Genomic DNA, 25,502 nt, shown 5'->3' with positions numbered 1-25,502 from the left:
TAAGAGGTGATCTTATCAAAAATGTATAAGATTATGAGGGGGCTTGACAAGGTGGATGCAGAGAGGATGTTTCCACTGATGGGGGAGACTAGAACTAGAGGGCATAATCTTAGAATAAGGGGCCGCCCATTTAAAACTGAGATGAGGAGAAATTTCTTCTCAGAGGGTTGTAAATCTGTAGAATTCGCTGCCCCAGAGAGCTGTGGAAGCTGGGACATTGAATAAATTTAAGACAGAAATAGACAGTTTCTTAAATGATAAGGGGATAAGGGGTTATGGGGAGCGGGTGGGGAAGTGGAACTGAGTCCATGATCAGATCAGCCATGATCGTATTAAATGGTGGAGCAGGCTCGAGGGGCCGTAAGGCCGACTCCTGCTCCTATTTCTTATGTGTTGCTATGAATTTTTAAGCAAAGAACCCATGAAGCAAATACATTGCAGCAGGCACTGTTCAAAAGCTCAGTGCCAGCCACCCACCACTTCCTGACCTGCTTCTGAAACATGGGGGTGCCTTGCACTTGGGTTTTTAAAAGGACATAAAATGGTGCTCTCGGCAGTCAAATCATTATAAGAAAAAACATTGTACCATGGGATTGAGTGTGTTGGATAGCACCCTCTTGTGGAGCAACCTTTTCTTACTGTTGAGTACCAAGGTTGGGATTATAAAAGCCTGAAGATTATCGGTGAGACAAATATTGTTCATTTTTGCAGCAGCTGTAAGGGAGGTTCAACGAGATTCAACGGTCCTCAAAATGGTTTTATTGAGTCGTGCATAGCAAAGTGGATAACACTGAAGAGAGGTACCACAATTTATAATAATGTTCACATTCCTAGCATTCACAGCAATGCATAACTTTAACAGGAACTATATCTAAAATAACTGATACTGATGGTGATGTATTCAAGCATCCTTTGCCTGCGACAATTTGAATGTAATATTACAATGGAGGTTGCATAATAACTGCACCTTATAGACCAGAAGGTTCGCGGGTTCGATCCCCTCTGACCCCAGGGCTCTGATGGCAGAGAGGGCTATGTCAAGTTTGCTGGGGTAACAGTTAGAGATGGCCCAGGTCACAGAGAGAGGGGCGGCAATGGCCATGGTAAGCTCTTGCGCCCGGGCCATTCCAGCACCCCGCCAGGACATTCAGTGCCGGTATCGACGGGGCACAGAGCAGTACCGCCCGGGAGAGGTGAGCCGGTTAACAACGCCCCTGGTTGTGACACGGGCTCGATTTTTGGTTGCCGCCCTGGTGGGAACGCCTGTGGCAGCAGTGAGGTAAGTAATGTCGACCTCAGGTAAGTGTGATTGTTTAAATAAATGTTTTTTTTTTAGACTTATGTTGTGGTGGTGTGAGCTATGTACTGGGAATGTTTTTTGTGGTATTTTTTCAGTTTTACGCCCCACCCCGGGCCTCTGTTCGGTCGCTCCCAGGCCGGCTGTTTAGCTCGGGATTTTCCCTTGCTCAGCCGGCCTAGTGCTCTAAAAGAGGCGTGTAAGGCCTCCCTTAGTGCCCCACTCCAAACTCCGGGCCCAGCTGATGAATTTTGCTGCAGCAGACGCAAACCATTTGCCGGTGTAAAATTTACTGCTCAGGGCACCGCCCCAAGTGAGACGCGACCGAATTTCCACCCCAGAGAGAGGGGAATCAGCCAGGCCCCAGCTCCCAGGATGGAAAGAACTGTTTTGGGGAATTGGATAAGGGCAGGACTAGTTTGGGCTGAGCTGTAAGACAGCCATGGTGAGATAGCCTGCCCAGCACTCACTCTCTAGGCTTCGACATCAAACATGGCTGAGGTATCAGAGATTGATAGAACATTACCTCAGCCCAATTTAACAATTATAAATCAGACTATATTTTCAAATGTGTGAAATATGATGGGAGAAAGTATTTTAAAACAATGCAAATATTCAGTGCTGGACTGGAGAGTTTAAGCCCTGTCCAGGTCGCAACTTTCATCCTCGATTCTGGGAGCAGGTGGCAGCTGCTACTGTGATCGCCTCGTGCCGAAAATCGCATGGAATGGGAAGATGGTGCTGCAAAACATAGATGGTCAGCTTTGATAATCAGTGAGATTAACACATTGCTTTACTGGGCCGCGACTCATCGGCCTCAGCCCGTGCTTGCCTGGGCCCAGCTGGAAGGTGGCTCACCGCAGCCTGAGGGTTACTCTTAACTCTGACTGCCGCTCCGTGATGGGAGGGGCAGTGCCGTGTTTGGACTACCAGGCACCCCTCCCGCTTTGACGTGATTCCCAAGGTGAGGCGAGGCGAGACGGGGGCGGTGGGGTGGGACCCGGCAGGCCAAAGGCAGGCAACGATGCCCCTCCCATGACGTTTAGTTTGCGACTGGTGCAGGTTCAAGAGTGAGAAATAAATAGTGACTCATGACACAAACCGACGGAGAGGCTGTGTGAATGGGGGAAGAGCGGTGTCTGACAGGGACAGGGCATCGGGGCGAGAGGGAGAGCGGTGTATGAGGGAAGCAGGGACACTGGGAGACTGGGAGGGGGGAGGGAGTGGTGTGTGAGGGGCGCAGGGACATTGGGGAGGGGGGGGAGGGAGCGGTGTGTGAGGGGGACAGGGCATCGGGGCGGGAGGGAGAGCGGTGTCTGAGGGGCGCAGGAACACTGGGGGTGTGGGGGGAGTGGTGTCTAAGGGGGACAGGGCACCGGTGGGGAAGGGAGAGGGGGGGGGAAGATAAGTGCCTGAGAGGGTCAGGGCACCAGTTGCGAGTGTGAATGGGGGAGAGCGGTGTCTGAGGGGCGCAGAGACATTGGGGTGGGGGGGGAGCGCGGTGTCTGAGGGGGGGGGCAGGGGCACCAGTTGGGAGTGTGACTAGGGAAGAGCAGTGTCTGAGGGGGACAGGGGACGAGAGTGTGATTGGAAGAGAGCGGTGGCGGGGTGGGGAGTGTGAAGAATGGGGGAGAGCGGGGTCTGAGGGGGACAGGGCACCGAGGGAAGTGTGAATGAGGGAGAGCAGCGCCTGAGGGGGACTGGGGGGTTGGGAGAGTGTGAATGGGGTGAGCGGTGGCGGGGTGGGGAGTGTGAATGGGGGAGAGTGGTGCCTGAGGGCCAGTAAAACCATCACTCTCTTAAAACTGGCACCGGGAGTGCAGAAGCATTTAGATTCTTGCAAGCTAGACCATTGCTTCCTCTGCAAACCTTTTAAACAGAACTCACAACATTGGATTGATTCCAAGGTGAATTTAACTGTACATGTATAATATATGTAGAGGATTGTACTGACCACGCTGAAAGGAATACGCTGTTAAGAGCTTGCTCTGCGGCACAGTGGATTTCAGGAGTAGTGACTCAGCCCATTACTGTAATTGCTGGCAATGTTAGCACCATTTCCTGTGCAACCTGCGCTGGATTCTATTATTACTCCCTTTTACTCTCCTTCCCAAAAAGCATTCATCGACCTGGAGCATCACAGTCGGGCCCGATCCCAGCAATGCCCCATGCACACACTACACGTTCAGTGGGGGGCAATGGATTGACATCAGGAGCCAGTCTCTGGCCAGTGCTAATCATTGGCCCAGTCACGGTCACAACACAACACTAAACATGTCCCTCACTCACACTTCCCCCGGTGCCCTGTCCCCCTCAGACATCGCTCCCCACCGCCCCCCCCACCAGTGTTCCTGCCCCTCAGGCACCGCTCTCCCCCATTCACACTCCCTCAGACAACTGTTGGCTCCGTTCCCATTCAGTGTTTCAAATGTAAATCAGCCTCCATATTGTGAGCAGATATTACAACAACTTGCATATGTTTGGAAGCACTTGTATCACTTGATCTAAACGGGAAACAGAGGTTCTATCCCTCACCCTCTGCTCTCTATCTGCCTCTCCTGAAGAAGCTGAGTGTTGCTGGTGCACACTTCTTCATGTTTCATCCACGGGCCAGGCCAATTCGATCCTGTTGAAAGTCAGAGCCCAGTGCGACCCCACCCTCACAAGGAGTGGTGAGATCCCACAGCAACTTGTATTTATATAGCACCTTTAACGTAGTAAAATGTCCCAAGGCGCTTCGCAGGAGGGTAATCAAGACAGAATTTGACACCGAGCTATATTGGGAAATATTAGGACAGAGAGAGGTAAGTTTTAAGGAGCGTCTTAAAGGAGGAGAGGCGGAGAGGTTTAGGGAGGGAATTCCAGAGCTTGGGACCCAGCCAGCTGAAGGCACGGCCGCCATTGGTGGGGCGATGAAAATCGAGGATGCTCAAGAGGTCAAAATTGGAGGAGCGTAAACATCTTGGAGGGTTCTAGGGCTGGAGGAGGTTACAGAGATAGGGAGGGGCGAGGCCATGGAGGGATATGAAAACAAGGATAAGAATTTTAATATCGAGGCGATGCCGGAGCGGGAACCAAAGTAGGTCAGCGAGCACGGGGGGGGGGGGCGGCGGGGGGTGTGATGGGTGAACGGGACTTGGTGCGAGTTAGGATACAAGGTAATAATTAGGAGCTAGAATGATATCCCAATGAGGCTGAGGCCAACAAACGTGTCCTAGTCCAGCCACAGTTCACTCAGCATAGATTGCACCTAGGACCCCCATAGAGAGAGTAAAAACGTTTCCTATAAAAGATGGAGGGGAGACTTCTTGGGCAGTCCCCCGGAGTCGAGGATGACTTGCTTCCACACTAATATGACTGATGACACCAATGCGGGATCTACAGTCTGTCACAGGTGGGGCAGATGGTGGTTGGGGGGACGGCTGGGTGAGGCGCGTGATTTGTCGTACGCTCCTTCCGCTGTTTGTACTTGGCTTCCGCGTGCTCTCGACGAAGAGACTCGAGTTGTTCGGCGCCTTCTCGGATGCTTCTCCTCCACTTGGAGCGATCTTGGGCCAGAGATTCTCAAGAGTCGGTGGAGATGTTACATTTTTTCAAGGAGGCTTTGAGGGCGTCTTTGAAGCGTTTTCTCTGCCCTCCTGGGGCTCGCCTGCCGTGACATAACTTGGAGTAGGGAGTTGTTTCGGGACTCTAGTATCGGGCATGTGGACAATGTGATCCGTCCATCGGAGCTGATCGAGTGTGGTCGTTGGTGCGCCTATCCTGCCAATGGATTTGCAGGATTTTGCGGAGGCAGTGTTGGTGGTACTTCTCCAGTGCTTTGAAGTGCCTGCTGTACATAGTCCATGTCTCTGAGGTATATAGGAGGGCGGGTATCACTACTGCTCTGTAGACCATGAGCAGATCATGGAGGAGAGCAGCAGGTTTAAAATACTACGAGTAATGAAACAGCAAAAGCATAGATCTATCACCTGATTATATTCCTGAGGATCCCACCTGCTGCTGCCTCTGGTGAGTCGCGATTCGATGTCTGGTGTGAAGTAGTCTGCTTCTTCACGCCATCATCACTCCAGCTGCCTGCGGCATTGACAGGCTTACCTGATGAGAGAGAAACACGGTCCCAGGATAGCTTACAGCCGATTGGTTTGCTATATAGATAAGGTACTATATCTGAACGCGCAAAGCATTTGCGACAAAATAGATGAATTCATAGCGCAGATAGAAATGAATAGGTTTGATCTAACAGCCATTACGGTGACGTGGTTGCAAAGTGACCAAGGTTGGGAACTAAATATTCCAGGATACTTAACTTATAGAAGAGATAGGCAAATTGGAAATGGACGAGGGATAGCCCTGATAATAAAGGATGGGATAAAGACAGTAGAAAGGATCTTAGCTTGGAAAATCAAGAAGTAGAATCAGTGTGGATGGAGCTAAGAAGCAGCAAGGGGCAGAAAACACAGGTGGGAGTTGTTTATAGGCCCCAAACAGTAGTTGTAATGTCGGGCAGCGTATAAATCAGGAAATTAGAGGTGCATGTAACAAGGGTAATCATGGGGGACTTTAATCTACATATCGACTGGGCAAAACAAATTTGCAGTAATCGTGTGCAGCTCGAATTCATGGAATGTATATAAGATGGTTTTCTAGATCAGTATGTTGAGGGAGCAGGCTATTTTAGATCTAGTATTGTGCAAAGAGAAAGAGTTAATTAATAACCTTGTAGTAAAGGGGCCCTTAGGGAAGATTACATAGGATATACGGCCCAGAAACAGGCCATTCGGCCCCACCAGTCCATGCCGCCGTTTATGCCCCACTCGAGCCTCCTCCCGTCTTTCCTCATCTAACTCTATCAGCATAACCCTCTATTCCCTTCTCCCTCATGTTTGTCCAGCCTCCCCTTAAATACATCGATACTATTCGCCACAATCCCACCCTGTGGCAGCGAGTTCCACATTCTCACCCCTCTCTGGGTAAAGAACTTTCTTCTGAATTCCCCATTGGATTTCTGGGTGACTATTGTATATTGATGACCTCTAGTTATGCTCTTCCCCACAAGTGGAAACACTCTCTATCCACTCTATCAAAACCTTTCATAATTTTAAAGACCTCTAATAGGTCACCCCTCAGCCTTCTTTTTTGAAGAGAAAGGAGACCCAGGCTGTTCATCCAATCCTGATATGTACACCCTCACATTTCTGGTATCATCCTTGTAAATCATCTCTGCACCCTCTCCAGTGCCTCGATATCCTTTTTATAATATGGCGACCAGAACTGTACGCAGTGCTCCAAGTGCGGTCTAACCAAGGTTCGATAAGGTTTCGCATAACTTCCCTACTTTTCAATTCTATCACTCTAGAAATAAACCCTAGTGCCTGGTTTATTTTTTTATGGCCTTGCTAACCTGTGTTGAAACGTTTAAGGGGAATAACGAAATGGCAGGGAAAGTAAACAAATACTTCGCGTCTGTCTTCACGGAAGAAGATGCAAAAACCTCGCGGAAATAGTGGAGTACCAAGAGTCTAGCGAGAATGAGGAACTGAAAGAAATAGTATTAGTAAAAAAAATTGTACTGGAGAAATTAATGGTACTGAAAGCCGATAAATCCTCTGGACCTGATGGCCTACATCCTAGGGTTTTGAAAGAGGTGGCTATAGAGATAGTGGATGCATTGGTTGTCAGCTTCCAGAATTCCATAGATTCTAGAACGGTCCCCGCGGATTGGAAGGTAGCAAATGTAATCCCACCATTTAAGAAAGGAGCAAGAGAGAAAATGGGGAACGACAGAGCAGTTAGCCTGACATCAGTCATAGTGAAAATGCTGAAATCTATTATTAAGGACGTGGTAACAGGGCACTTAAGACAATAATAATGAAATTTGGCAGAGTCAGCACGGATTTATGAAAGGAAAATCATGTTTGACAAATGAGTTTTTTGAGGTTGTAACGAACAGAATAGATAAGGGGGAACCAGTGGATGTGGTGTATTTGGATTTTCAGAAGGCATTCAATAAGGTGCCATGCAAGAGGTTATTAAATAAAATTAGGGCTCATGGGTTTGGGGATAATATATTAGCATGGATTAAGGATTGGTTAACGGACAGAAAACAGAGAGTAGGAATAAACAGGTAACTTTCGGGTTGGCAGACTGTAACTAGTGGGGTACCGCAAGGATCGGTGCTTGGGCCCCAGCTATTCACAACCTATATCAATGATTTGGATGAGGGGACCAAATGTACATATCCAAGTTTGCTGATGATAGAAAGTTAGGTGGGAATGTAAGTTGTGAGGAGGATGCAGAGAGGCTTCAAGGGGATATAGACAGGCTGAGGGAGTGGGCAAGGACACGGCAAATGGAATATAATGTGGAGAAATGTGAAGTTATCCACTTTGGTAGGAAAAATGAAAAGCAGAGTATTTTTTAAACGGTGATAGATTGGGAAATGTTGGTGTTCAGAGGGACCTGGGGGTCCTTGTACACCAATCACTGAAAGTTAACCTGCAGGTACAGCAAGGAGTTCAGAAAGCAAATGGAATGTTGGCCTTTATTACAGGAAGATTTGAGTATAAGAGTAAAGACGTCTTACTGCAATTATACAGGGCCCTGGTGAGACCACACCTGGAGTATTGTGTACAGTTCTGGTCTCCTTACCTAAGGAAGGATATACTTGCCATAGAGGGAGTGCAACGAAGGTTCACCAGACTGATTCCTGGGAAGGGGGGAATTGTCCGATGAGGAGAGATTGAGGAGACTAAGCCGATATTCTCTAGAGTTTAGAAGAATGAGAGATGATCGCATTGAAACATACAAAATTCTTACAGGGCTTGACAGGCCAGATGCAGGGAGGATATTTCCCCGGGGCTGGGGAATCTAGAACCAGGGGGTCACAGTCGCAGAATAAGAGGTCGGCCATTTAGGACTGAGATGAGGAGAAACTTCTTCACTCAGAGGGTGGTGAATCTTTGGAATTCTCTGCCCCAGAGGGCTGTGGATGCTCAGTTATTAAGTATATTCAAGGCTGAAATCGGTAGATTTTTGGATATTAAGGGATGCAAGGGATATGGGGATAGTGCAGGAAAGTGGGGAACATGGAGATTGCAGAAACTCTGAACAAATATTTTATATCGGTCTTTACAGTGGAGGACAGTAACAATATCCCAACAGTGGATAGTCAAGGGCTATAGGGTGGGAGGAACTTAACACAATCACAATCACTAAGGAGGTGGTACTCAGTAAGATAATGGGACTAAAGGCAGATAAATCCCCTGGGCCTGATGACTTGCATCCTCGGGTCTTAAGAGAAGTAGCGGCAGGGATAGTGGATGCATTGGTTGTAATTTACCAAAATTCCCTGGATTCTGGGGAGGTCCCAGCAGATTGGAAAACTGCAAATGTAACGCCCCTATTTAAAAAGGAGGCAGACAAAAAGCAGGAAACTATAGACCAGTTAGCCTAACATCTGTAGGAAAATGTTGGAGTCCATTATTAAAGAAGCAGTAGCAGGGCATTTGGAAAAGCAAAATTCGGTCAGGCAGAGTCAGTATGGATTTATGAAGGGGAAGTCATGTTTGACAAATTTACTGGAATTCTTTAAAGATGTAACAAACAGGGTGGATAAAGGGGAACCAGTGGATGTGGTGTATTTGGACTTCTAGAAGGCATTTGACAAGGTGCCACATAAAAGGTTACTGCACAAGATAAAAGTTCACGGGGCTGGGGGTAATATATTAGCATGGATAGAGGATCAGCTAACTAACAGAAAACAGAGAGCCGAGGTAAATGGTTGATTCTCTGGTTGGCAACCAGTAACTAGTGGGGTGCTGCAGGGATCAGTGCTGGGACACCAACTATTTACAATTTATATTAACAACTTGGAAGAAGGGACTGAGTGTAACGTAGCCAAGTTTGCTGATGATACAAAAATGGGAGGAAAAGCAATGTGTGAGGAGGACACAAAAAATCTGCAAAAGGACACAGACAGGCTAAGTGAGTGGGCAGATGGAGTAAAATGTTGGAAAGTGTGAGGTCATGCACTTTGGCAGAAAAAAAATCAAAAAGTTATTATTTAAATGGAGAAAGATTGCAAAGTGCTGCAGTACAACGGGACCTGGGGGTACTTGTGCATGAAACACAAAAGAATAGTATGCAGGTACAGCAAGAGTATAAAAGTAGGGAAGTCTTGCTACAGCTATACAGGGTATTGGTGAGGCCACACCTGGAATACTGCGTGAAGTTTTGGTTTCCAGATTTACGAAAGGATATACTTGCTTTGGAGGCAGTTCAGAGAAGTTTCACTCGGTTGATTCCGGAGATGAGGGGGTTGACTTATGAGGATAGGTTGAGCAGTTTGGGCCTCTACTCATTGGAATTCAGAAGAATGAGAGGTGATCTTATCGAAACGTATAAGATTATGAGGGGGCTTGGCAAGGTGGATGCAGAGAGGATGTTTCCACTGATGGGGGAGACTAGAACTTGGGGGCATAATGTTAAAATAAGGGCCGCCATTTAAAACTGAGATGAGGAGAAATTTCTTCTCTCAGAGGGTTGTAAATCTGTGGAATTTGCTGCCTCAGAGAGCTGTGGAATCTGGGACATTAAATAAATTTAAGACAGAAATAGACATTTTCTTAATGATAGAGGGATAAGGAGTTATGGGGCGCGGGCAGGGAAGTGGAGCTGAGTCCATGATCAGATCAGCCATGATCTTATTGAATGGCGGAGCAGGCTCCAGGGGCCTTATGGCCTACTCCTGCTCCTATTTCTTATGTTCTTATGTAAGGCTTGGCGGTTTGATAGAAATTTAAGGCACAGTTGGAGGCCATTCGGCTCATCGTGTCTGTGCTGGCAGAAAAAGAGCTATCCAGCCTACTTCCAGTTTGCAGTTCTTGGTCCGTAGCCCTGTAGGTTACAAGTGCATATCCAAATACTTTTTAAATGCGGTGAGTGTTTCTGACTCGACCACCCTTTCAGGCAGTGAGTTCCAGACCCCCACCACCCTCTGGGTGCAAAATGTTCTCCTCAACTCCCCTCTAATCCTTCTACCAATTACTTTATATCTATGCGCCTGGTTATTGACCTAGCTGCTAAGGAAAATAGGGCTTTCCTATCCACTCTATCTAGGCCACTCATAATTTTATACACCTCAATTAAATGATGCGGTGGTGCATAGTGTAATTTAATATTTGGTATGGTGGTGCACAGTGTAATTTAATACTCATGTTTATGTGTAATTTAATTCTGCCAGCACTTAGCAAATCTTATTTAAAAACTTATTTGAAAGCATACTACACCTCACTGACTAGATTGTTGTGCCATTTCAGACAGTATTCGAAACTAAAAGGAATTTGCCTCTCAGAGGTAACCTACGAGCCTAGAAATGTCTGTATGAAATGTCAGAATGCTTAGCACATCTGTATGAGCGTGCTTTGTCTGCCGTTTTCATAGAAGAGTTAACCCAATGATTTTGTTGCTCATAATGCCCCTAAATAATTGGAGCCACATTGTGCATGGTGTGCTCTGGGCTCCAAGGGGCTGAATTTGGTCAAGGCCTCCGCCCGCCGAGGTACCGAAAGGTACCTTCAGCGGGGTTTTCATCGCCGAGGTTCCTCGAAGGTCAGTGGGCGGCAAATCAACCACCTACACCGCCAATCTGGGCGACAGCGGGCGGGAGGTCTCATGCCCAAGTGCCGCCGAGGATGGAGTCGGGCCCACGGAGGGTCGAAGACCTAAAAATAAAAATCATCACCAACAAAAATAAAACATCTGAGGACCTTCAGGGGACCCCATCCAGGTAAGTAGAAACATAGAAAATAGGTGCAAGAGCAGGCCATTCAGCTCTTCGATCCTGCACCACCATTCAATAAGATCATGGCTGATCATTCACCTCAGTACCCCATTCCTTCTTTCTCTCCATACCCCCTGATCCCTTTAACCGTAAGGGCCACATCTAACTCCCTTTTGAATATATCTAACGAACTGGCCTCAACAACTCTCTGCGGTAGAGAATTCCACAGGTTCACAATTCTCTGAGTGAAGAAGTTTCTCCTCATCTCAGTCCTAAATGGCTTACCCCTTATCCTTAGACTGTGACCCCTGGTTCTGGGCTTCCCCAACATCGGGAACATTCTTCCCGCATCTAACCTGTCCAATCCCGTCAGAATTTTATATGTTTCTATGAGATCCCCTCTCATTCTTCCAAATTCCAGTGAATACACGCCCAGTCGATCCAGTCTCTCCCCATATGTCAGTCCTGCCTTCCCGGGAATCAGTCTGGTGAACCTTCGCTGCACTCCCTCAATAGCAAAAACGTCCTTCCTCAGATTAGGAGACCAAAACTGAACACAATATTCCAGGTGAGGCCTCACCAAGGCCCTGTACAACTGCAGTAAGACCTCCCTGCTCCTCTACTCAAATCCCCTCGCTACGAAGGCCAACATACCATTTGCCTTCTTTACCGCCTGCTGTACCTGCATGCCAACTTTCAATGACTGATGTACCATGACACCCAGGTCTCGTTGCACCTCCCCTTTTCCTAATCTCTCACCATTCAGATAATAGTCTGTCTTCCTGTTTTTGCCACTAAAGTGGATAACCTCACATTTATCCACATTATACTGCATCTGCCACTCACCGAACCTGTCCAAGTCACCCTGCAGCGTCTTGTAAAGAAATAATTTAAAAACATTCCACTTACCTTTCTTACAGGATCTTGACACTCACCATTCAGGATGGAGCAGCCTTCATGCAGCGGTGCACTGCCGCCTTGCCGCCGACTCCCGCCCGCACCAGGCCACGTCGAAAGTGGCACTGAGCGGTTCGAGCAGAGGAATGTCGGTGGCATTCATCAAAATCAGCCCCCTAAGTAACCATCCTGGCCCTGCGAGAGTGTACCAACCTGAACCCCATGAGCCGGGCTGCTTGGCGAGTGTGCTGTCAGCTTGGGTAGGCTTCTTTGCTCGCTTCTAGACCAAAAATAAAACATTTTCATGTTATTGTAGTTACACGGCAATGGAGGAACTAGGAAGGCCAGCTGCATGGGTCACCAGCATTACTGACAGCACATGAAGACTTGGTATGTTGGGGCTTCAACGTGCTGGGGTACAGTGTGGTTAACCTGTGAGCTCTCCACAATTAGTTCCCAAACCAAGCCACGTCACCAGCTCCCAATAAATCCCTTTCATTTTCCCCTCGTCCAGTGCCTCGGTTCTCCTCCCCAACTTGATATCACTGCTTGGCCTATCTTCTCTCTCGCCACCGCCCCAGGCTCGAGATGCTCTTGAACAAGCCCACACCCTCCGTCTGTGCCTCCCTTTTCCGACAGACACCACTCACTGGCTTTCCTGGAGCAGGTTGGAGAAGCTGGGGTTGTCCTAGGGGGAGTGTTTGCTAGTGCTGTTGGGGAGGAGTTAAACTAATATGGCAGGGGGATGGGAACCTATGCAGGGAGACAAAGGGAAATAGAATGGAGGCAGAAGCAAAAGATAGAAAGAAGAAAAGTAAAAGTGGAGGGCAGAAAAACCTAAGGCAAAAAGCAAAAAGGGCTACATTACATTAAAATTCTAAAGGGGCAAAGTGTGTTAGAAAGACAAGCCTGAAGGCTTTGTGCCTCAATGCGAGGAGTATTCGGAATAAGGTGGACGAATTAACTGCACAGATAGTAGTTAACGGGTATGATGTAATTGGCATCACGGAGACATGGCTCCAGGGTGACCAAGGCTGGAAACTCAACATCCAGGGGTATTCAACATTTAGGAAGGATAGACAGAAAGGAAAAGGAGGCATTGCTGGTTAAAGAGGAAATTAATGCAATAGTAAGACAGGACATTAGCTTGGATGATGTGGAATCGGTATGGGTGGAGCTAAGAGGCAGAAAACGCTAGTGGGAGTTGTGTACAGACCACCATACATTAGTAGTAAGGTTGGGGACAGCATCAAACAAGAAATTAGGGATGCATGCAATAAACGTCCAACAGTTATCATGGGTGACTTTAATCTACATATTGATTGGGCTAACCAAACTGGTATCAATGTGGTGGAGGAGGATTTCCTGGAGTGTATTAAGGATGGTTTTCTAGACCAATATGTCGAGGAACCAACTAAGGAGCTGGCCATCCTAGACTGGGTGATGTGCAATGAGAAAGGACTAAATAGCAATCTTGTTGTGCGAGGCCACTTGGGGAAGAGTGACCATAACATGGTAGAATTCTTTATTAAGATGGAGAGTGACACAGTTAATTCAGAAACTAGGGTCCTGAGCTTAAGGAAAGGTAACTTCGATGGTTTGAGGCGTGAATTGGCTAAAATAGACTGGCAAATGATACTTAAAGGGTTGACGGTGGATGGGCGATGGCAAACATTTAAAGATCGCATGGATGAACTTCAGCAATTGTACATCCCTGTCTGGAGTAAAAATAAAACAGGGAAGGTGGCCCAACGTGGCTAACAAGGGAAATTAAGGACAGTGTTAAATCCAAGGAAGAGGCATATAAATTGGTCAGAAAAAGCAACAAGCCTGAGGACTGGGAGAAATTTAGAATTCAGCAGAGGAGGACAAAGGGTTTAATTAGAAGGGGGAAAATAAGAATACGAGAAGACGCTTGCCGGGAACATAAAAACTGACTGCAAGAGCTTCTATAGATATGTGAAGAGAAAAAGATTAGTGAAGACAAACGTCGGTCCCTTGCAGTCGGATTCAGGTGAATTTATAATGGGGAACAAAGAAATGGCAGACCAATTGAACAAATACTTTGATTCTGTCTTCACGAAGGAAGACACAAATAACCTTCCGGAAGTACTAGGGGACAGTGGGTCTATGTGAGAAGGAGGAACTGAAGGATATCCTTATTAGGCGGGAAATTGTGTTAGGGAAATTGATGGAATTGAAGGCCGATAAATCCCCGGGGCCTGATAGTCTGCATCCCAGAGTACTTAAGGAAGTGGTCCTAGAAATAGTGGATGCATTGGTGATCATTTTCCAACAGTCTATCGACTCTGGATCAGTTCCTATGGACTGGAGGGTAGCTAATGTAACACCACTTACAGAGAAAGCGGGTAATTATAGACTGGTTAACCTGACATCAGTAGTGGGGAAAATGTTGGAATCAATTATTAAAGATGAAATAGCAGCGCATTTGGAAAGCAGTGACAGGATCAGTCCAAGTCAGCATGGATTTATGGAGGGGAAATCATGCTTGACAAATCTTCTGGAATTTTTTGAGGATGCAACTAGTAGAGTAGACAAGGGAGAACCAGTGGATGTGGTGTATTTGGACTTTCAAAAGGCTTTTGACAAGGTCCCACACAAGAGATTGCTGTGCAAAATCAAAGCACATAGTATTGGGGGTAATGTATTGACGTGGATAGAGAACTGGTTGGCAGACAGGAAGCAGAGTCGGGATAAACGGGTCCTTTTCAGAATGGCAGGCAGTGACTAGTGGAGTGCCGCAGGGCTCAGTGCTGGGACCCCAGCTCTTTACAATGTACATCAATGATTTGGATGAAGGAATTGAGTGTAATATCTCCAAGTTTGCAGATGACACTAAACTGGGTAGTGGTGTGAGTTGTGAGGGGGATGCTAGAAGGCTGCAGGGTGACTTGGACAGGTTAGGTGAGTGGGCAAATGCATGGCAGATGCAGTATAATGTAGATAAATGTGAGGTTATCCACTTTGGGGGCAAAAACCGCAAAGACAGAATATTATCTGAATGACGGCAGATTAGGAAAAGGGGAGGTGCAACAAGACCTGGGTGTCATGGTTCATCAGTCATTGAAAGTTGGCATACAGGTACAGCAGGTGGTGAAGAAGGCAAATGGTATGTTGGCCTTCATAGCTAGGGGATTTGAGTATAGGAGCAGGGAGGTCTTACTGCAGTTGTACAGAGCCTTGGTGAGGCCTCACCTGGAATATTGTGTTCAGTTTTGGTCCCCTAATCTGAGGAAGGACGTTCTTGCTATTGAGGGAGTGCAGCGAAGGTTCACCAGACTGATTCCCGGGATCTCAGGACTGACATATGAGGAGAGACTGGATCAACTGGGCATTTATACATTGGAGTTTAGAAGGATGAGAGGGGATCTCATAGAAACATATAAGATTCTGATGGGATGGAACAGGTTAGATACGGGTAGAATGTTCCCAATGTTGGGGAAGTCCAGAACCAGGGCTCACAGTCTTAGGATAAGGGGTAGGCCATTTAGGACTGAGATGAGGAGAAACTTCTTCACTCAGAGTTGTTAACCTGTGGAATTCCCTGCCGCAGAGAGTTGTTGATGCCAGTTCATTGGATATATTCAAGACGGAGTTAGATATGGCCCTTACGGCTAAGGGGATCAACGTGCATGGAGAGAAAGCAGGAAAGGGGTACTGAGGGAATGATCAGCCATGATCTTATTGAATGGTGGTGCAGGCTCGAAGGGCCGAATGGCCTACTCCTGCACCTATTTTCTATGTGCTTCTTGGAGCAAAGGAGGTTGAGTGGAGGTTTGAGAGGGGTGTACAAGATTTTGGCGGATTTGGATAAGGTCGACAGAGAAAGGCTGTTCCCATTAGCTGATGGTACAAGGACTAGGGGACATCGATTTAAGGGCAAGCGATAGAGAGGTGGGGGGATGTGAGGAAGAGCTTTTTTACGCAGCAAGTGGTAATGACCTGGAAGTCGCTGCCGATGAGGGTGGTGGAAGTGGAGACGATCAATGATTTCAAAAGGAAATTGGATAGGCACTTGATGGATATGGCGATAGAGCAGGGAAATGGGACTGACTGGATTGTTCTACAGAGAGCTGGCATGGACGCGATGGGCCAAATTTCCTCATTATGTGCCGTAATGTCTCTATGACTATGAACCCCAACTGTCTCATCCTCCTTACCAATGACCAGCTCACTCCTTTATCCTTTAAAGATCCCATGGCACTATTTTGAAGAAGAGCAGGGGAATCCTTGCCAATATTTATCCCTCAGTCACATCACTAAAACAGATGATCTGCTCATTATCACATTGCTGTTTGTGGGAGCTTGCTGTGTGCAAATTGGCTGCCGCATTTCCCACATTGCAACAGTGACTACACTTGAAAAGTATTTCATTAGCTGTAAAGCCTTTGTGACGTCTGGTGATCGTGAAAGGCGCCGTGGAAATGCAAGTCTTTAATCCTTTTCTTTTGGATTAACTTCTCTTACCTTATCCACAGCCCATCAGCAGATCACAAATCACTGCACTGCCCAGTAGGATCTTCCAGAATGATTGTAGTCTTGGTCACTCGGTGCTCAAATCCATCACATCGTGGAAGAATCTATCAACATCTTGGTGCTAGCAGGAACCTGACTTGTAGGCAGCAAATCATTCGTCCTCAATTATCCTGCCGCCCTTGCCCTTCCCAAACATCATAGCAATGGTGTAGCCTCACCCCATCTCCTCTCACATTTACTAATCCTTATTCCACTCCTCCTGCCTCCCAATAAATATCTGTGTCATATACCATTCTCTAAGGCCCCACACTGACATCCTCATCAAGACGTTGGACTGGAAATTTGGTTTGAGGCTAATTAGGGCGCAAATGGCGGTAAATTTTGCGCCAGGAACTGGTTTGCGTCTGCAGCCACAAAATTCATCATCTGGGCCCCGAGTGTGGGGCGGGGCGCTAGGGGAGGGGTTCCAAGCCTCTCTCAGGGCGCGAGGGGAGGGCTTCCGAGGGTCTAGTGAGGGGACCGAGGGTCTAGTGAGAAGGAGGAACTGAAGGAAATCCTTATTAGGCGGGAAATTGTGTTAGGGAAATTGATGGGATTGAAGGCCGATAAATCCCCAGGGCCTGACAGTCTGCATCCCAGAGTACTTAAGGAAGTAGCCCTGGATGCATTGGTGATCATTTTCCAACAGTTGATCGACTGGATCGGTTCCTATGGACTGGAGGGTAGCTATTGCAACACCACTTTTTAAGAAAGGAGGGAGAGAGAAAACGGGTAATTACAGACCGGTTAGCCTGACTTCAGTAATGGGGAAAATGTTGGAATCAATTATTAAAGATGAAATAGCAGCACATTTGGAAAGCAGTGATGGGATCGGTCCAAGTCAGCATGGATTTATGAAAGGGAAATCCTGCTTGACAAATCTTCTAGAATTTTTTGAGGATGTAACTAGTAGAGTGGATAAGGGAGAACGGGTAGATGTGGTGTATTTGGACTTTCAAAAGGCTTTTGACAAGGTCTCACACAAGAGATTGGTGTGCAAAATCAAAGCACGTATTATTGGGGGTAATGTATTGACGTGGATAGAGAATTGTTGGCAGACAGGAAGCAGAGAGTCGGGATAAATGGGTCCTTTTCAGAATGGCAGGCAGTGACTAGTGGGGTGCCGCAGGGTTCAGTCCTGGGACCCCAACTATTTATAATATACATTAATGATTTGGATGAGGGAATTGAATGTAATATCTCCAAGTTCGCAGATTACACTAAGCTGGGTGGCGATGTGAGCTGTGAGGAGAATGCTAAGAGGCTGCGGGGTGACTTAGACAGGTTAGGTGAGTGGGCAAATGTGTGGCAGATGCAGTATAATGTGGATCATTGTGAGGTTATCCATTTTGGTGGCAAAAACACGAAGGCAGAATGTTATCTGAATGGTGGTAGGTTAGGAAAAGGGGAGGTGCAACAAGACCTGGGTGTCATGGTACATCAGTCATTGAAAGTTGGCATGCAGGTACAGCAGGTGGTGCAGAAGGCAAATGGTATGTTGTTCTTCATAGCGAAGGGATTTGAGTATAGGAGCAGGGAGGTCTTCCTGCAGTTGTACAGGGCCTTAGTGAGGCCTCACCTGGAATATTGTGTTCAGTTTTGGTGTCCTAATCTGAGGAAGGACGTTCTTGCTATTGAGGGAGTGCAGCGAAGGTTCACCAGACTGATTCCCGGGATGGCAGGACTGACATATGAGGAGAGACTGGATCAATCGGGTATGTATTCACTGGAGTTTCGATGGATGAGAGGGTATCTCATAGAACATATAAAATTCTGACGGGACTGGACAGGTTAGATGCAGGAAGAATGTTCTCGATGTTGGGGAAGTCCAGAACCAGGGGACATAGTCTAAGGATAAGGGGTAAGCCATTTAGGACTGAGATGAGGAGAAACTCCTTCACTCAGAAAATCGTTAACCTGTGGAATTCCCTACCGCAGAGAGTTGTTGATGCCAGTTCATTGGATATATTCAAGAGGGAGTTAGATATGGCCCTTACGGCTAAAGGGATCAAGGGATATGGAGAGAAAGCAGGAAAGGGGTACTGAGGTGAATGATCAGCCATGATATTACTGAATGGTGGTGCAGGCTCGAAGGGCTGAATGGCCTACTCTTGCATCTATTTTCTATGTTTCTATGGTTCCACACCTCTCTCAGGGCACTAGGGGAGGGGTTCCACCCCTATCAGGGCACTAGGGGAGGGGTTCCACAGCTCTCTCAGGGCACAAGGGGAAGGGTTCCACACCTCTCTCAGGGCACTAGGGGTTCCACACCTCTCTCAGGGCACTAGGGGAGGGGTTCCACACATCTCTCAGGGCACTAGGGGAGGGGTTCCACACCTCTCTCAGGGCGCTAGGGGAGGGGTTCCACACCTCTCTCAGGGCACTAGGGGAGGGGTTCCACACCTCTCTCAGGGCGCTAGGGGAGGGGTTCCACACCTCTCTCAGGGCACTAGGGGTTCCACACCTCTCTCAGGGTACTAGGGGAGTGGTTCCACACCTCTCTCAGGGCACTAGGGGTTCCACACCTCTCTCAGGGCACTAGGGGAGGGGTTCCACACCTTTCTCAGGGCACTAGGGGAGGGGTTCCACACCTCTCTCAGGGCACTAGGGGAGGGGTTCCACGCCTCTCTCAGGGCACTAGGGGAGGGGTTCAACACCTCTCTCAGGGCACTAGGGGACGGGTTCCACACCTCTCTCAGGGCACTAGGGGAGGGGTTCCACACCTCTCTCAGGGCACTAGGGGAGGGGTTCCACACCTCTCTCAGGGCACTAGGGGAGGGGTTCCACACCTCTCTCAGGGCGTTAGGCCAGCTGTGAATTGAAAATCCCCAGCTAAAGAGCTGGTCTCGGAGTGCCCTGAGAGAGGCTTCCCTTTGAAAAAATAAATCGCCAAACAAAAGCACCAAAAACATTCCCAAAACTTGCTCACCCCACATAAACATATAACGCAAAAAAAAAAAGCAATCACACTTCCCTCATGTAGTTATTCCTTCCCTCACCGCCGCGGGAACAGCTCGGACCGCCTGCTTTCCCAGGCGGTCCCCCAAGGGCATTTCAGAACAGTGTCGCAACCTGCTTGCTTCTCCCAGGTAGTACTGACCCGCACCCCCACAAACCAGGCACCGAATGTTCCGGCGGGCCACCCTCCCGGAAATCAATTCCACCAACATTACCGCCCCTCTGGGGCGTGAAGAGAGGCGGCAACAAACCGATTTTCATCCCCTTCTCTCCTAGCTCAGCTTCAACCTACCCTATCCCCCTCTTCTTTACCCTCCTATCCTCACTTAATCTCACCCTTCATATAAACTCTCCAACTAATACTACCCCTCGACCTCAGCATCTCTCCAGGGTCAGAAATTCTCTGTAATGGGTGGAGATCCCCGCTGACTCCGCCGCACTTCCGGTGAAGTTACAGCGGCAAAGCAGGAGCCGTTCCGAGAAAATTAACCCCCTTGGTCTCTCTGCTCCCAGGCTGTCAATCTCGGATCAAGCTATCTCTGACCATTCCCTTTGTCCGTTATTCCGTCCAGATCCCTGCCTTCCTCAGTCCCACAGCTCTCACAATCTGCCTGTGGAATCTCTTCCTCTGCTTCCTCACAAACTCACTCTCAATCTCCCAGCTCCTTCCCCTCTGACCCTCCGCTTGTCCCAACAGCTCTGCTACTGTCAACCTGCTAATCAGCTCATTTGCTTGTCTTTGACATCTCTGTTCCCACCAAATCCCTCACCGTCACCCATTCTTGTCATTTCCCCCAGGTACAGTTAGGCAGTCAGCACAATCCCAATGTTAAGATTCTTTGAGCGAAGGAGCGACAAAAGTCCATAAAGGGAATTGACCGTGTCCCAGGAGAGGCGTGAATCTGGGCCCAGAAGAGGCAAGGGCCCAGGGGCAGCACGGGCCAGCCCATACTGCAATATGTGTGCGCGCGCAGTCTGTGCAGCAGAGCTGGTTTCCAGCTAGTCTTGGGTAATCCTTGCCACAGGACCAAGACCTCGCTCTGTCAAGCCCGTGTGGTGGTTGGTGTGCAACGGTCACCCCACGTTAAACAAATCCACGCACAGGCATCTTCCACCCTTCAGGATGTAGTTCTGGACTGGAATATTAGGTCTTTCATTGAAACACCTGTGAACTCATCCCTTTTTGGCGTGGAAGCAAGTCATCCTCGCTTCGAGGGACTGCCTATGATGATGATGATGATGAATGTTAGATTGAATTGTATGCAACTGCTTCTTCACAGAGGAAGATAAATCCCATTTTGTCATAAAATACAAAAACGTTTTGCTCAATAGTGTAGGAGAATATAATTGTCAGGCCAGTTGAACAAGATGACAAAGTTCAGGAAAATGTGATTTAAAACTGATTTTTGAAAACATTTCTTTACTCAAGGAATGCTAAAGATTTAGAACAATCCAACTGGCAAAGTAGTGGAGTTAAAAACATGAGCGGAGCATAAACCAGTAGAATGGGTTCTTTCACATCCTTACCTTCCTGGGCTTCTCACTCCCCATCTCCGAAGCGACCATGTTCTCTTTATTGTTGATGTCCATAAGGGCACTTTTGCACCTTTAAATATAAATGGCATCAGTGTCTTATTAGTCCCTTCCATTCTGGCCGAGCTTGTGACAGTACGCCACACGATGGCTCAGTGTCAGTAAAACCACATTACAGCTCGTGACAACACTATAGTCACACAGGCAGTAACACCACCGTCACCAGTAACAATTGGTAGGAGGTTTAGCGGGAATTTGGGGGGAAATGTTTTCACTCAGAGGATGGTGGGGGTCTGGAACTCACTGCCTGAAAGGGTGGTAGAGGCAGAAACCCTCACCACATTTAAAAAGTATTTGGATGTGCACTTGAAGTGCCGTAACTACAGGGCTATGGACTGAGAGCTGGAAAGTGGGATTAGGCTGGGTAGCTCTTTGCCGGTTGGCACGGACACGATGGGCTGAATGACCTCCTTCGTGCTATAAATTTCTTTGGGCTAGAACTTCCCCAGCCTGTCGTTATTTGATAAATAACGTCATTTTTGTGAAGAAATAAGAAGCAAAATGTCGTCAGTTTTTAAGGGGGTAAGTTTGGCGAAAAAATATGTCATTAAAAAACGCCATTGCTGGATGAATCGTGTTTAATACCATCGTCCTCTCTAACTGTACAGCGAGGCCGATATCGCAAAAAATACATGGGAGAAAACACCCCCAAAAATTTGCAAAAGTAAAAAATGAGAAAACATTTGCACAAGTCCTAAGAAATAAATTGCTGAAAAAATATATATTTTTTGTAGGTCTTCTTACTTACTGACATTTCTTAGGTTGCAACGTCTGCTTTTTCCATGCATTGTTTCTTGACCCGAGTACGGGTTCGCCGAATGACCAACTTTAGAGTTTTACGGTACGGCGATCCGGAAAATGGCGACATTTTGAAAAAGCCATTCGATAACTTTGGGGAATTTTGTGTACTTTGTTTTAAGAACCAAAAAGCAGTTCTAATGCAAAAAAAAAATCGCATTAAAACGTGAGTTAGGCTGACTAATTTCTAGCCCTATGATTCCATGATCACACTATGGTTAAGGCAACACACTATGGGTTGTGACAACAACCTAAAGACAGTAGCAGCTAGCCCAGACTAGGGCTGACAGTGACATTAACCCCAGACTAGGGCTGACAGTGACATTAACCCCAGACTAGGGATGACAGTGACGTTAACCCCAGACTAGGGATGACAGTGACGTTAACCCCAGACTAGGGCTGACAGTGACATTAACCCCAGACTAGGCCTGACAGTGACATTAACCCCAGACTAGGGCTGACAGTGACATTAACCCCAGACTAGGGCTGACAGTGACATTAACCCCAGACTAGGGCTGACAGTGACGTTAACCCCAGACTAGGGCTGACAGTGACGTTAACCCCAGACTAGGGCTGACAGTGACATTAACCCCAGACTAGGGCTGACAGTAACATTAACCCCAGACTAGGGCTGACAGTAACATTAACCCCAGACTAGGGCTGACAATTACATTAACCCCAGACTAGGGCTGACAGTAACATTAACCCCAGACTAGGGCTGACAGTAACATTAACCCCAGACTAGGGCTGACAGTGACATTAACCCCAGACTAGGGCTGACAGTAACATTAACCCCAGACTAGGGCTGACAGTAACATTAACCCCAGACTAGGGCTGACAGTAACATTAACCCCAGACTAGGGCTGACAGTAACATTAACCCCAGATTAGGGCTGACAGTAACATTAACCCCAGACGAGGGCTGACAATGACGTTAACCCCAGACTAGGGCTGACAATGACGTTAACCCCAGACTAGGGCTGACAGTAACATTAACCCCAGACTAGGGCTGACAGTAACATTAACCCCAGACGAGGGCTGACAATGACGTTAACCCCAGACTAGGGCTGACAGTGACATTAACCCCAGACTAGGGCTGACAGTAACATTAACCCCAGACTAGGGCTGACAGTGACATTAACCCCAGACTAGGGCTGACAGTGACATTAACCCCAGACTAGGGCTGACAGTGACATTAACCCCAGACTAGGGCTGACAGTGACATTAACCCCAGACTAGGGCTGACAGTGACATTAACCCCAGACTAGGGCTGACAGTGACATTAACCCCAGACTAGGGCTGACAGTGACATTAACCCCAGACTAGGGCTGACAGTGACATTAACCCCAGACTAGGGCTGACAGTAACATTAATCCCAGACTAGGGCTGACAGTGACGTTAACCCCAGACTAGGGCTGACAGTTACATTAACCCCAGACTAGGGCTGACAATGACGTTAACCCCAGATTAGGGCTGACAGTGACATTAACCCCAGACTAGGGCTGACAGTTACATTAACCCCAGACTAGGGCTGACAGTTACATTAACCCCAGACTAGGGCTGACAGTGACATTAACCCCAGACTAGGGCTGACAGTAACATTAATCCCAGACTAGGGCTGACAGTAACATTAACCCCAGACTAGGGCTGACAGTGACATTAACCCCAGACTAGGGCTGACAGTAACATTAACCCCAGACTAGGGCTGACAGTAACATTAACCCCAGACTAGGGCTGACAGTGACATTAACCCCAGACTAGGGCTGACAGTGACATTAACCCCAGACTAGGGCTGACAGTAACATTAACCCCAGACTAGGGCTGACAGTGACATTAACCCCAGACTAGGGCTGACAGTAACATTAACCCCAGACTAGGGCTGACAGTAACATTAACCCCAGACTAGGGCTGACAGTGACATTAACCCCAGACTAGGGCTGACAGTTACATTAACCCCAGACTAGGGCTGACAATGACGTTAACCCCAGACTAGGGCTGACAGTAACATTAACCCCAGACTAGGGCTGACAGTAACATTAACCCCAGACTAGGGCTGACAGTGACATTAACCCCAGACTAGGGCTGACAGTGACATTAACCCCAGACTAGGGCTGACAATGACGTTAACCCCAGACTAGGGCTGACAGTAACATTAACCCCAGACTAGGGCTGACAATGACGTTAACCCCAGACTAGGGCTGACAGTGACGTTAACCCCAGACTAGGGCTGACAGTAACATTAACCCCAGACTAGGGCTGACAGTAACATTAACCCCAGACTAGGGCTGACAGTGACGTTAACCCCAGACTAGGGCTGACAGTAACATTAACCCCAGACTAGGGCTGACAGTAACATTAACCCCAGACGAGGGCTGACAGTGACGTTAACCCCAGACTAGGGCTGACAGTAACATTAACCCCAGACTAGGGCTGACAGTTACATTAACCCCAGACTAGGGCTGACAGTAACATTAACCCCAGACTAGGGCTGACAGTGACGTTAACCCCAGACTAGGGCTGACAGTAACATTAACCCCAGACTAGGGCTGACAATGACATTAACCCCAGACTAGGGCTGACAATGACATTAACCCCAGACTAGGGCTGACAGTAACATTAACCCCAGACTAGGGCTGACAGTAACTTTAACCCCAGACTAGGGCTGACAGTAACTTTAACCCCAGACTAGGGCTGACAGTGACATTAACCCCAGACTAGGGCTGACAGTAACTTTAACCCCAGACTAGGGCTGACAGTAACTTTAACCCCAGACTAGGGCTGACAGTGACATTAATCCCAGACTAGGGCTGACAGTAACATTAACCCCAGACTAGGGCTGACAGTGACGTTAACCCCAGACTAGGGCTGACAGTAACTTTAACCCCAGACTAGGGCTGACAGTGACGTTAACCCCAGACTAGGGCTGACAGTAACTTTAACCCCAGACTAGGGCTGACAGTGACGTTAACCCCAGACTAGGGCTGACAGTAACATTAACCCCAGACTAGGGCTGACAGTTACATTAACCCCAGACTAGGGCTGACAGTAACATTAACCCCAGACTAGGGCTGACAGTAACATTAACCCCAGACTAGGGCTGACAGTAACATTAACCCCAGACTAGGGCTGACAGTAACATTAACCCCAGACTAGGGCTGACAGTTACATTAACCCCAGACTAGGGCTGACAGTAACATTAACCCCAGACTAGGGCTGACAGTAACATTAACCCCAGACTAGGGCTGACAGTAACATTAACCCCAGACTAGGGCTGACAGTAACATTAACCCCAGACTAGGGCTGACAGTAACATTAACCCCAGACTAGGGCTGACAGTAACATTAACCCCAGACTAGGGCTGACAGTAACATTAACCCCAGACTAGGGCTGACAGTAACATTAACCCCAGACTAGGGCTGACAGTGACGTTAACCCCAGACTAGGGCTGACAGTAACATTAACCCCAGACTAGGGCTGACAGTGACATTAACCCCAGACTAGGGCTGACAGTAACATTAATCCCAGACTAGGGCTGACAGTAACGTTAACCCCAGACTAGGGCTGACAGTAACATTAACCCCAGACTAGGGCTGACAGTAACGTTAACCCCAGACTAGGGCTGACAGTAACATTAACCCCA

At 47.8% G+C, this 25,502-nt stretch overlaps 1 protein-coding gene across 2 annotated transcripts in view; it reads right to left on the bottom strand.

Moving 5' to 3' along the window:
* Nucleotides 1-736: 736 nt before the first annotated feature.
* The window catches only part of LOC139239503 (membrane-anchored junction protein), a 73,929-nt gene continuing 49,163 nt past the window's right edge, over nucleotides 737-25,502 (bottom strand). The window contains exons 7-10 of one of the 2 annotated variants that reach the window (XM_070868297.1): nucleotides 21,000-21,078; nucleotides 12,192-12,258; nucleotides 5,269-5,395; nucleotides 1,907-2,038 (exon numbers count right to left, since the gene is read on the bottom strand). In XM_070868297.1, coding sequence (XP_070724398.1) covers nucleotides 1,990-2,038; nucleotides 5,269-5,395; nucleotides 12,192-12,258; nucleotides 21,000-21,078 — 322 coding nt within the window. In that variant the 3' untranslated portion in view covers nucleotides 1,907-1,989. Of the gene's footprint in view, nucleotides 2,039-5,268; nucleotides 5,396-12,191; nucleotides 12,259-20,999; nucleotides 21,079-25,502 lie in introns of both variants that reach the window. The other variant, XM_070868296.1, reaches the window with a different exon arrangement.

This window comes from Pristiophorus japonicus, chromosome 27 (genome assembly GCF_044704955.1).
Source record: "Pristiophorus japonicus isolate sPriJap1 chromosome 27, sPriJap1.hap1, whole genome shotgun sequence".
Taxonomy (NCBI): Eukaryota; Metazoa; Chordata; class Chondrichthyes; family Pristiophoridae; genus Pristiophorus; species Pristiophorus japonicus.
The sequence above is the reverse complement of the archived record's forward strand: the minus strand, read 5'-3'. Positions and strand labels throughout refer to the sequence as shown.